This window comes from Taudactylus pleione, unplaced genomic scaffold, assembly GCF_031769625.1.
Source record: "Taudactylus pleione unplaced genomic scaffold, aTauple2 ptg000061l, whole genome shotgun sequence".
In the NCBI taxonomy this organism is placed as follows: domain Eukaryota; kingdom Metazoa; phylum Chordata; class Amphibia; order Anura; family Myobatrachidae; genus Taudactylus; species Taudactylus pleione.
In genome coordinates this window covers 11,989,839-12,003,467 of record NW_028284463.1, presented here as the reverse complement: position 1 = coordinate 12,003,467, position 13,629 = coordinate 11,989,839, and the positions used below count along the sequence as shown (strand labels likewise).

At 44.6% G+C, this 13,629-nt stretch overlaps 1 protein-coding gene across 1 annotated transcript in view; it reads left to right on the top strand.

Moving 5' to 3' along the window:
* LOC148535048 (uncharacterized) overlaps window positions 1-9,599 on the top strand; it is a 121,733-nt gene extending 112,134 nt beyond the window's left edge. Inside the window, exon 12 of the mRNA XM_088464496.1 lies at window positions 9,520-9,599. Coding sequence (XP_088320622.1) covers window positions 9,520-9,599 — 80 coding nt within the window. The remainder of the gene's footprint in view (window positions 1-9,519) is intronic.
* Window positions 9,600-13,629: the final 4,030 nt, after the last annotated feature.

Sequence of the window (13,629 nt, the reverse complement as noted above, 5' to 3'; positions counted from 1 at the left end):
AATAGCCGACTTCATACCCCCTACCGACCGCAAGCCAGTGCCAAGGTAGAGAGGATGAACGGGACTATTAAAAATAAGTTAAGTAAAATCATGGCAGAGACTGGACTAGGATGGCCAGAAGTGTTACCTTTGGTCCTACATAGCATAAGGACCACTCCTAAACCTAATCTAAATCTGTCCCCATTTGAAATACTGTTCGGTAGACAACCTCATTTGATTATAAGTAAACAGGAAGACTTGAAGGGTAACAACGAAGTAACTGTAAAGTATCTTATATCAATGAGTAAGCAGTTAAAGCAACAGCAGAAGAAACTGAAATTGTTGTCCCATGATATGCCTGAAACTAACTGTCATGATGTTGAACCAGGAGAATATGTTATGATCAGAAATTTCTTGCGTTCAGGTTGTTTGACTGATCGGTGGGAAGGTCCGTACCAGGTGCTGCTGACAAGTACTACATCTTTGAAGGTGGCTGAGAGAGATACCTGGGTCCATTCCACTCACTGCAAAAAGGTCAATCAACTGGTGGAGAAACAAGTCGGAGACAAGGCTGATAGTGTGGACCTGTCGCTCGCGAGCTTGTTCCGGGAGGATTGAAAAGGTCGTAGTGAGATACCTGAACTAAGAGAAATTTGCAGGTCTTGTTATGACAATGGACGGGCCTGCTGTGTTCATTTTCATATTCTCTTTTAGAGTGTTCACCATCCTGGTCGGTTCGGGAATATCCAGTTTTTGTGATGGGAGACTGCTTGAGGAAATGGGAGCTGATGGCAGTGCTGATGGAGTGGAGCCAGGAGGAGTGCAATGCCAATCAGGGGAGTGTCTGACCAATCTTAGTACTGTTATTGTTAACAGAGCTGTCATTCCAGATACTCGGGGACGGTGTGGAGGTTTATCGTCTGAAGATTACTGTATTTGTGAGCTTTGTGGGTCCCTAGTTGATGAGAACTGTATCCAACGGTGCCAACCTAAATATAACCCGTACTGGGGTGGGTATCCTTTAGAGGATTATCATAGCATGGTAGGCAAAGTATTAAATCAAACTGATTGCTGGGTGTGTTCACATGTGCCACAGGGACAGCATAACATAGGGTTGGTGCCATTTCCGCTGAATATCACGGAAATTTTAGAATTACAAAATGGGAAAACATTGGATGGAAAATTCCTCTCATCCAAACCACCTCATTTCAAACTCTACCAATTCCAAGTAGATAGATCACTTTTGTGTTTAAACATAAGCAACCCCAATAAACCCGGGAGTTGGGAAGTGACGGGGAATAATCAGACGATGACCTTCTCATAAAGAACTGATAATGAGTCCATAAACCTTGATCTGTTACGCCCAATTAAATCTGGTGGGAAACATTTTAGGTATCGGTATACATTGAGTTCCACCAAAGATATTATTGGTAAGGTGCCAGATGGTTATTGTGCTAAAATAATACAGCCAGAAACTTGCATGTACCAGATGGAAGACCCAGAAATAGGGTTGTTTGCAAAGGAAATGTGCTTAATGATAATGATGCATACCATTCCTTATGTTCTCCCTGATAATGTATATTTTATATGTGGAAGAAAAGTGTATAAGTGGCTCTCCCCGAGTTCCGAAGGTTTGTGTTACCTGGGAAGAGTAGTCCCAGAAGTTATGACCCTCACACATGTTGAAATGCTTGGTATACATAAGGACACACCGTCACCATATCTTCACACACAATATTAACACAGAGGCAAAAGAAATATGATACCTGGTGACATGCATAAAGCCACTCAGTTAATTAGTGAGACAACTGGCTTTCAAGTTTTAGTCGCACTGGATCCCACCAGGATTGCTCGGATTACTTAAAATTTTAGGTATATTCAGGAACTTGCTAAATTTATAGATAATATCACCAAGATATACAATGACACATTCAGGTATACAGGGAGAGAATTGCAAGCGTACAGGAAAGAACTGGTGCAACACAGGCTAGTGTTGAATTATTTAACTGCTGTTTCTGGAGGGTATTGCGTAACGTTAGCCACCCAATTTGGAGTAAAATGTTGCACCTATGTCACCAATAATACCAGCGACCCCAAGGAGGTGATAGACTGGAAGATGGATGAAATTCTGCAGCTAAAATGGGAGTTCGTAACAACCATAACGCTTCAGTGGCTGAAGTAAGGGAGAAGATAGAAGGATGGGTTTCATGGCTGAACCCAGTGAAATGGTTCTCAGGCCTAGGGTAATGGGTCCAGGAAGTGATCGCCAGTATAGGCAAATTCTTAATCCTTATACTGATTGTCATCATAATAATTGGCATATGTGTCCGGTGTGTTCCTATTGTGTTGAACGGTGGAAAATGAAAAAATAGAGTAAAATGCAAGAACGAAACTATGATGGTGGCCAGTAATGACAATATGAATACCGAGGTAATTATAGAACTGCATTACAACCCTGAACTAGGAAATACCATCATTTAATGTATTATATTTAGACATGCATAGAATGTATTATTGAAATGTTATTTTTAAAACACCTCAGATAATGTAAAGTCTCAATTCCCATTCAAGACTGCCTTTATAAGACTGGTGCATCCCCACACCTTTCACATGATCTTCCAAGATCCGCGGTGTGTGTATAATAGTAGTTTTATGTCCCCACCCAGAGATACATTATTGATGGATTAAGAACCACCTTGTGCCATCCCGTAATAACACTAAATAGTATATAAATGTAAGCTTAAATTATATTTTAAAATCAGATTGTGATAGCATGTTGTTCGCTATCAAAGGATCGACTGTCGAAGCTGGATTATTGGCTGAGACAAGAGCAGTTTAAAATTGAATCACAGCAACGCCATCTTGTGACTGGCCGCAAGACGCCATCTTGGAAATGAGATCGCAAGACGCCATTTTGCGAATGGCCGCCCAAGCGCTATTTTAGATAAATTCATATTTAAGTACATATGGCGATATTACTATTAGCACCATGCGATTGCATCTTTCACCATTCCTCATATACACATTAATACGCACAATTACGCTGTTAACTAGTCGCATATTAGCGAATGCATAAGATCCTATATGAAAATGCTGTTTATTAGCTAAATGCGCACGCATCTGTCCCAAGTTAACTAGCGTCCTTTTATCAAACCCCGCATACTCACACATTACATATTCACAATACAAGGTTCCATAAGCTTTAAGGTATAAGATTTAAGTTTGTTCATTTAGTATAAATGCTGTGAAATAAAGATTATTTGGTAATTAAGGTTTTATACATGATAAGTAAGCCGTGTTTGGTATTGTACTGATACGTGCACTTTTTACAGAATTCCGGTATTATCGGTGTGGAGATTGCATCATGCATTCTCAACTTATGGACCGCAGAGACTTCAAGCAACAAAATGTATATTATATGAACAACTGTTAGGATGTTGCATGAGGCGGGAAACCAGAGACCCCCAGTTGTTGGAGGCTGGGTTGTGTCTATTTGAATCCCCCTTGGGAACCAATGGCATCAGCAACAAACTTCTCTATTGTTATGTCTATTCCTGGGGGGTATAAATATGTGTGCTCCAACACTGGGTTCCTAGTCTTTGTGCTGAATGCTGATTGACGAGGGATTTCTTGCTGATGCCTAACATCTGGTCCGGAAGCGCTGCGTATGTATACTGTACTTGGGTCTGTATAGCTCCTTTGCGCCTAATTGTGTTTGGATCAATAGCGTGTAACTGACTGTACTTTTACTTGAATAATACTTTGTGCTTTGGAACCACAGATTCTAGGTCTGAAGTCTTTATTTCTGTATGACTGCGTACGCAAATTAGCGTCATCCTTAGAAGGTATAGGCAGGATATTAGAAGGTATAGGCAGGATATTAGAAGGTATAGGAAGGAGTGTATAGAGGTTCTAATACAGTATCGTTACTTTGGTCGTATTTTACATTTGCATCCAACTCTGAATGAGGCCAATTATCCCTTCCATGGATTAACCTGTACCGAGAATGAAGGATAATACCTAAAGGTACAGCAGATAAAGATTTCAGGGAAGTAGATGAGATCCCGATGCACTGAATACCGGGTAAGGCTGCGGAAAGGTGGGTTAGAGAAAGGGTTAAATTACTTACCTGCAGGCGTCAGTATTTCAACCATCGGGATTCCGGCACTGGGATTCCAACTGCTGGCATTCTGTGTGCCAGTATTGCGTACCCAACCCAAATTTCCTCATGTGCTTCTCCTACCTCCAATCTGAGATACTTCTGGTTCTCCTGTAGAAGGGGATATAGTCATGCTCACTAATTACATAATATAGTAGCAAGTTAAGCTGGGTACACATCTTACAGTGGTGCGAACCAGCGATGTGGCGGGCAATGAAGTGATACATCGCACGCGCCGTTCACATTGCACAATCTGCCGTTCAACGGCACAATGTATTATTACATGATGCGTGTAACTACACTGCGTCGATCATTGAATCGTTCTATCTGATGTGCTGCACAGCAGATGGGACAATTCAATGAATGACAGCCGGGAACGACGGATCGGGCATACACACTATATGATGTGTACGATATATATTGTTCTGATCTGCGTTGGGACAATATATTAGACGATAAATGGTGTGTACCCTGCTTTAGTCTTCTCTGGGTGATTATAAATAGTTACCTCTGTTAATTGGTTACATGGTTACATTTTGAACCTGATAGAAGAGAACATAGGGCAAAGTCATGGGGTGACATCTATTAGAATGTAAATTTTATATACCGGGAGCATTGGCACACCCAGCAGTATCTGCCATATATGGTGTCAGGCACTGAGCATGCTTAATCATTCATTAGCTATTTAAGATGTATCTGTCATAGAGTCTTTGCTGTGTTGACATATGTGAAGTTCCCCTCCATTGTATCCTTAATGTCTGATATTACTGCTCCCCACTCCTCAATCTGTGTCACAATGACACAGTGGTTAGCATTGCTAGCACTCAAATGGACATTTTATTAAAGGCACTATTGGCTACTAGGTGCTCTACATCCTATCATGGTACAGTATGTATATATATATATATATATATATATATATTCATACTGTACCATGAGGGGCAGGAGAGTATGTTGCTGATGTGCAGCTCTCCTGAGGGGCAGGAGAAACAGACACTGAGGGGCAGGAGAGAGAGAGAGACTGAGAGTCAGGAGACCGCCATCTTGCCTTCTGGCCATGTGATGCGGCTGGCCAATCCTGGTGAGTCACATGTTCCCTCCGGCCAGTAACAGCACGGCATGGGGTATTTAGGAAGGGTCAGTGCCTTCCTTCTTTGCCAGTGCAACGTGTATCTCAGCCTAGCTGAGAGGGAGTTCTCTGTGCTTTCCTGTTCCTGTGAATTCGCTGTCTGCCAGTCTGCCTGTCAGCTCCTAGCTCCCACTGGATTACCCCGCTTCCTCCATCACCCTTGCCCATACCTGAGTGCCTGAGCCTGCTGACATCCTGCGCTTCTGTTCACTACCTGCAAACCTGGCTTGATTATTTTCAGTTTCACTACCTGCACACCTGGACAGCTCTAATTATTTCTACTTGGACATTAACCCTTCTACTCCCACCACAGAACTCTTGTGCACATTTATATATTCCTGGACTATTATTTACTGCCATTATATGTCTACTCAAGCACTTATTAAAAATCCTAGTTTTATTTTCAAATCTGCTTCTGTGTTCACTCCTGCTACCACCCCGGGTCCACAAACAACCCAGAACATCACAGTTTGCACTGGCCCCATGGAGCCGGCCACGGATCAGGAGTCAGGAGTGGATTTGTTTCGGTGCATTTCTGGTCGTTTAGAAAATCTGGAAAACATGCAGCATCAGATGGCTCAATTTCTGCAAGAGATGTCCAAGCGACAGGATAGTTTGCAAACTTCCTTTTCTACCCCAGCATCTACATCCGCATCAGCGTCTGGGAATACAGGAGGCAGATCATCTCCCCGCTTACATCTTCTTTTACCAAATAAATTTGACAGCAATCCTAAACTCTGCCGAGGATTCCTAAATCAGTGTGGCATACATTTTACCCTGCAGCCTGACAACTTTCCAACTGCAAGAACTAAAGTGGTTTATATAGTCTCTCTGTTATCCGGCCAGGCCTTGGAATGGGCTTCCCCACTCTGGGAGCGCTCAGATCCACTGCTGGATAATTATGCAGGCTTTGTGTCATCCTTCAGGAGGATTTTCGATGAACCTGGGCGTACTGTATCAGCATCATCAAACATCATGACACTGAGACAAGGGGTCCGTCCTGTCAGTCAATATGCCGTGCAATTTCAAATTTTAGCATCAGAGCTCAAATGGAATGAGGAAGCCCTCACCTCGGCCTTCTGGCATGGGTTGTCAGACCGACTAAAGGATGATCTAGTCACTCGAGAGCTTCCTACTAATCTGAACGACATGATTTCATTGTGTATCAAAGTTGATCTACGCTTCAGGGAACGTCAGGCTGAAAAAAACAAAACTGACCGGCAAAGGTCATTTACCCCCTCCATTTCTACCCATCCCATTCCTTCTCCCACTGAAGAGGAGCCTATGCAGGTGAATCATACACACCTCTCCAAAGAAGAACGTCAGAGAAGAATGCAAAAGAACCTCTGTCTGTACTGCGGAGAGTCTGGTCACCTGCTGATCTCCTGCCCCCGTAAACCGGGAAATGCCAAATCCTAACTGACCCTGGAGACATCAAGTTAGGAGTTATGAACCCGTGCCTTGGATCTTAAACCCAAACCTGTCTTTGCTACTGCTCTAATCGACTCAGGAGCAGCCGGAAATTTCATAACGTCTAGTTTCATTGATGAATTTCAGATACCTTGTAGGCGCGTTGTTGTGCGGGCCTGTTGTCACTCTGCGCTGGTAAGGCCTGGTGGCGTCTCCATTCCGTTTGGCATGGGCGCCGCCATCTTGCCTTCTGGCCATGTGATGCGGCTGGCCAATCCTGGTGAGTCACATGTTCCCTCCGGCCAGTAACAGCACGGCATGGGGTATTTCGGAAGGGTCAGTGCCTTCCTTCTTTGCCAGTGCAACGTGTATCTCAGCCTAGCTGAGAGGGAGTTCTCTGTGCTTACCTGTTCCTGTGAATTCGCTGGCTGCCAGTCTGCCTGTCAGCTCCTAGCTCCCACTGGACTACCCCGCTTCCTCCATCACCCTTGCCCATACCTGAGTGCCTGAGCCTGCTGACATCCTGCGCTTCTGTTCACTACCTGCAAACCTGGCTTGATTATTTTCAGTTTCACTACCTGCACACCTGGACAGCTCTAATTATTTCTACTTGGACCTTAACCCTTCTACTCCCACCACAGAACTCTTGTGCACATTTATATATTCCTGGACTTTTATTTACTGCCATTATATGTCTACTCAAGCACTTATTAAAAATCCTAGTTTTATTTTCAAATCTGCTTCTGTGTTCGCTCCTGCTACCACCCCGGGTCCACAAACAACCCAGAACATCACAGAGAGAGAGACACTGAGGGGCAGGAGAGTAAGATGCTGAGGGCCAGGAGAGTAAAACGCTGAGGGGCAGGAGAGTAAGACGCTGAGGGGCAAGAGAGAGAGAGACTGAGGGGCAAGAGAGAGAGAGAGACTGGAAGGCAGGAGAGTAAGACATTGAGGGGCAGGAGAGATACTGAGGGGCAGGAGACTGAGACGCTGAGGGGCAGTTGAGAGAGACACTGAGGGGCAGGAGAGAGAGAGACTGAGGGGCAGGAGAGAGACTGAGGGGCAGGAGAGAAAGAGACTGGAAGGCAGAAGAGTAAGACAATAAAGGGCAGGAGAGTAAGACCCTGATGGGCAGGAGAGAGAGACACTGAGGGGCAGGCGAGTGAGATGCTGAGGGCCAGGAGAGTAAAACGCTGAGGGGCAGGAGAGTAAGACACTAAAGGGCAGGAGAGTAAGACGCTGATGGGCAGGAGAGAGAGACACTGAGGGGCAGGAGAGTAAAACGCTGAGGGGCAGGAGAGTAAGACACTAAAGGGCAGGAGAGTAAGACGCTGATGGGCAGGAGAGAGAGACACTGAGGGGCAGGAGAGTAAGATGCTGAGGGGCAGGAGAGTGAGACGCTGAGGGGCAGGAGAGTAAGATGCTGAGGGGCAGGAGAGTAAAACGCTGAGGGGCAAGAGAGAGAGAGACTGAGGGGCAAGAGAGAGAGAGACTGGAAGGCAGGAGAGTAAGACATTGAGGGGCAGGAGAGATACTGAGGGGCAGGAGACAGACGCTGAGGGGCAGTTGAGAGAGACACTGAGGGGCAGGAGAGAGAGAGACTGAGGGGCAGGAGAGAGACTGAGGGGCAGGAGAGAGAGACTGGAAGGCAGGAGAGTAAGACACTGAGGGGCAGGAGAGTAAGATACTGAGGGGCAGGAGAGAGAGACGGAGGGGCAGGAGAGAGAGAGAGATGGAGGGGCAGGAGAGAGAGAGAGATACGGAGGGGCAGGAGAGAGAAAGAGACAGAGGGGCAGGTGAGAAAGAGACTGGAGGGGCAGGATAGAGAGACTGAATGATCAGGAGAGAGAGACTGAGGGGCAGAAGAGTAAGAGACTGGAAGGCAGGAGAGTAAGAGACTGGAAGGCAGGAGAGTAAGACGCTAAAGGGCAGGAGAGTAAGGCGCTGAGGGGCAGGAGAGTAAGACACTGAGGGGCAGGAGAGTGAGACACTGAGGGGCAGGAGAGAGAGACACTGAGGGGCAGGAGAGAGACGGAGGGGCAGGAGAGAGACGGAGGGGCAGGAGCGAGAGAGACTGGAGGGGCAGGAGAGAGAGACTGAATGATCAGGAGAGACTGAGGGGCAGGAGAGTAAGAGACTGGAAGGCAGGAGAGTAAGATGCTGAGGGGCAGGAGAGTAAGACGCTAAAGGGCAGGAGAGTAAGATGCTGATGGGCAGGAGAGTAAGACACTGAGGGGCAGGAGAGATGGAGGGGCAGGAGAGAGAGAGATGGAGGGGCAGGAGAGAGAGATGGAGGGGCAGGAGAGACAGACAGAGGGGCAGGAGATAGACGGAGAGGCAGGTGAGAGAGACTGAATGGCAGGAGAGAGAGAGACTGGAAGGCAGGAGAGTAAGACGCTGAGGGGCAGGAGAGAGAGAGATGGAGGGGCAGGAGAGAGAGACTGGAGGGGCAGGAGAGAGACTGAATGATCAGGAGAGAGAGACTGAGGGGCAGGAGAGTAAGAGACCGGAAGGCAGGAGAGTAAGAGACTGGAAGGCAGGAGAGTAAGAGACTGGAAGGCAGGAGAGTAAGACGCTGAGGGGCAGGAGAGTAAGACGCTGAGGGGCAGGAGAGTAAGACGCTGAAGGGCAGGAGAATAAGACGCTGAGGAGCAGGAGAGAGAGAGAAAGAGAGAGAGGCGCAAGAAAGAGAGACTGAGGGGCAGGAGAGAGAGACTGTATGGCAGGAGAGAGAGAGACTGAGAGGACAGACACAGGAAAGCACAAAAGATAGCCAGTAGGAAACAACATCCATTCAATGCCAGTCATAACTGTTATAAATAAGCTTTCCTTATTATGAAAGCAATTGATGTGTTCCCCCACTGGGAAGAGGTTCTGCAGCAGCTGAGCCCCACCCGCCAGAAGAGGTTCCGCAGCAACTGAGAGTCTCCCCCCTTCCCCCGGGTTATACCTTTTCGGCCATGTAAGGTCAGTTGCTCAGTGCCGACGATTGACCCAGGGTCCGGGTGAGGCATCCTTGCTCCTAGTGAGTTGAGCCGCGAAGCAGCAGGGGAGCCATGCTGTGGGTGGCCGGCGTGATGAGGAGCCCCGCAGAGATCGCAGCCTGACGTGCAGCAGCCGGGGAGCCCTGCTGCGGGTGTGCGCTGCGCTGTGGAGCGTGCAGAGATCACATCGTGTCACCTGTAGGAGGGTGCAACTATGGAGACCAGCAGTAGCAAACGTCCCAGCCAATTCCACCGCAACTGCATGACCACCACCCCAGCCACCAGCCAATGACAGCATGGCACAGAGGGGGAGGAGGAGAGAACACCTATGTAGGTAGCTCAGGCCTGGTCACCAGGCACTAATCTATCCCTTGGCCATGGGTGGCACTGCCAGACGGCACCCCCCTCTCACCCGGCGCCCCTGGCAAGTGCCATCCTGGCCAATGGATAGATACACCCCTGGTATTGTCCATTAGATAAGTGTTATTTTAAAGGTACTTTTAAGTTCCTTCTTTACCAAACACTATATATACTGTATATGTATATATAATATATATATACAACTATTTCTCTATAGCTCCACCCCAGTAGCTCCACCTACAGTTCCTGAACCTAATTACTAATTACCTAAAATAGCCCTGTGTATATATATATATATATATATATAGACTGCAAAAGTTCGGCACTCAGTGAAAGCAGCGAGGTGCGGGGTGCCGTCCTAAATGAAAACTATAGACACGATGTTACTCCTATGGGCGGTATGGCAACCCCCAGGGGAAGAAAACAAAACACAGGAGGCACTCCCTTGTAGAAAATACTAGATGTACAGTCCTGACTAAAAGGTCTGCGGACCTTGAAACGTTGACATATTGCTGTACCGCCTTTGCATCATGTTATAAGTATATACATTTTTCTTTCTATTTTCTACATTTTTGTTTTCTTCCCCTGGGGGTTGCCATACCGCCCATAGGAGTAACATCGTGTCTATATATATATATATATATATATATATATATAAACGATATATATTTTTTATATATATATATATATATATATACATCCAAGTTTCAGAACGCACACACTTTTAAATATATATTTGTGGGTGCCAGGTAATCATAAGTCCAGCAACAGAACCAAAAAGTTTACCCTACAGGATAAACCAAGGAACCAGCACACCACCATGTATGTATCAAACAAGCATATTTAATAGAAAAAACTTGATAAAAAAGCCATCATCAAAAAAAATTTTTCATAAAGTACTCATCCATAACTAGAAGCTGCAGTTAGAGTATAAAGCGATGAGGATCAGCCATCCCAACGGGCCGTTTTGGCACATATAGCCTTTTTCAAGGGTCAGCCATAAGAAAGTACTGCATAATGAGGCTTAATATAGCATGAGAAATCAACACACATCGTACTCACCTGTCCATGCGCGCGCGATCGCCAAGCACCAACACCTGGAGACATCACCCACCGGGAACCAATGTGCACACCATTGTTTCCGGAGGACTCACTAAAGGTTCCGCCAACCCGGAAGTGACACGACGCGAACGCCGTTTGTCAACATCCGGTCAGCCGGAACCCCGTGTTACCAACAACAGAAACAAGGGGAGTGTCTAGGCTCACTCAGAGGGGAGCCAACAGGTCGTCAAGACGACAGCACGTACACAAACAGACAACATATAACACAAGAAAAACGCATGAGGTATAAGTTCCCAAAATCGATTCCATCTAGGGGATGTGTATCATAACCAGAGGATATAATTGTTACTAGCTAAATAAATGTATATTAATAAAGACATTAGCACATTATGAGCTATTCAGCCATTAAAACTATATGACCAATCATCAATGCTAACTTAGAAAAAATCTCATTCTGGCTTAACAAGAGATATCGATCAGATATATAAAGGGTTAAACATACATACCTACATTGCCGAAAAAAATAGAAAAAATAAACATGAAACTAAGAGAATAATCATAAACAAAACATCAATAACATTGAGCCAATATCTAGTAGTGAAAACGCCATCAATAATATAGATTAAAGTAGCCAAAAATATATGCTAACTTCATAATGCTCAAAGATTTGTACAAAGACGCCAAAAATTTTTCATAAAGGACATATAACGATACATCAAAAAAGAAATAATTCAAATAAACGGCGTAAATAGTAATTCCTCATTGAGGCCAGCTGGAGACATTGCATTAAGTTTATAAATCCATTCGCATTCGCGTTGTAACAATAAGCGATGTCTATCACCCCCTCTTCGTGAGGGTGGTATATGGTCCACTGGCATAAATCTGAAGTCCTTGATCATATGTCCACAAGTAAAAAAATGCTTGGCCACAGGTGGTGTGCTAGTATCAATATTAATAGTGGCTTTTTTTATAGAACATCTGTGCATCCCAATTCTTTCCTTCAGCATACGCATTGTTTTACCCACATACACTTTCTTACATGGGCACAGTATCACATATATGACATATTTGGTTTCACATGTCATACGATGTTTCAAATGAAATGTCCTGCCCGTAATGGGATGGCAAAATTTGTTTCCAGTTAGTAAATAACGACAATTCACACATTTGGCACATTTGTATGCCCCAATTTGTAAGGACAACCAGTTAGAATTAGTATTGACCCCTGGGCTAATATCAGAGTAGACAAGACGTTCTTTTAAATTACGGCTTCTTCTATAGCAAAACAACGGGGGATGAAAACAATCTTTCCCAATAATTGGATCGGCCTGTAAAATATGCCAATACTTTAGTACAGTTTTGCGGATGAAGCCAGAAGATAATGAGTAAGTCATGGGAAATAATAACCTGTCTACCACCTCTTTTTTCGGTTTAGTAGTTAACAGGTCCTCACGTTTAAGAGCCATGCATTTGTCAATTGCTTCATTAACTTCACGTCTATTATATCCTCTCTGTATGAATTTGTGTCCCATTTCCTGAAGTGCCATAGGAAGATCCTCATTATGGGAAGTAATCCTTACAACCCTCAACAGTTGTGAGTAAGGGAGACCCCTTTTAAGAGCAGGGGGATGAAAACTGTTGGCACACAGAAGCGTGTTTTTATCAGTCGGTTTCCTAAACAATGAGGTCTTCAATTTATTGTCAGTGATGGAAACTAAAACATCCAAAAATTCAATGCTGGTGGAACTCCATTTATATGTGAACTTGATCAAGGTTTCCTTCTGGTTAAGGCCTTCAATGAAGCATTCTAATTGCACTGAGTTACCCGTCCATATCAAAAACAAATCATCAATGAAACGAAAATAACATGCAATAAATTTTGAAAAAAATGGGATCAGCGGTAATGTGGGTGGTCTCAAAAATATACATGTATAAGTTGGCGTAAGCCGGGGCCATGTTTGACCCCATGGCCGTCCCTTTAAGTTGTAAATAAAAAGTATTGTTAAATAAAAAATAATTTTTATGCAAAATAACTTCCATTAACAATAATAAAAAATCAACCGGGGGACCATTATAACATGTATTATTAGTGACCGCACGTCTCACCGCCTCCAAGCCCTTCTTGTGTTCTATATTGGTGTAAAGACTAGACACATCCAAGGACACCAGTAAACAGTCTTTGGGTAAATTCCCAAATTGTTTTAGTTTGAGCAAAAAATCTGTAGTATCTTTAAGATAATGTGGTGTTGTTTGCACATATAAATGGAGTTCCGCCAGCATTGAATTTTTGGATGTTTTAGTTTCCATCACTGACAATAAATTGAAGACCTCATTGTTTAGGAAACCGACTAATAAAAACACGCTTCTGTGTGCCAACAGTTTTCATCCCCCTGCTCTTAAAAGGGGTCTCCCTTACTCACAACTGTTGAGGGTTGTAAGGATTACTTCCCATAATGAGGATCTTCCTATGGCACTTCAGGAAATGGGACACAAATTCATACAGAGAGGATATAATAGACGTGAAGTTAATGAAGCAATTGACAAAT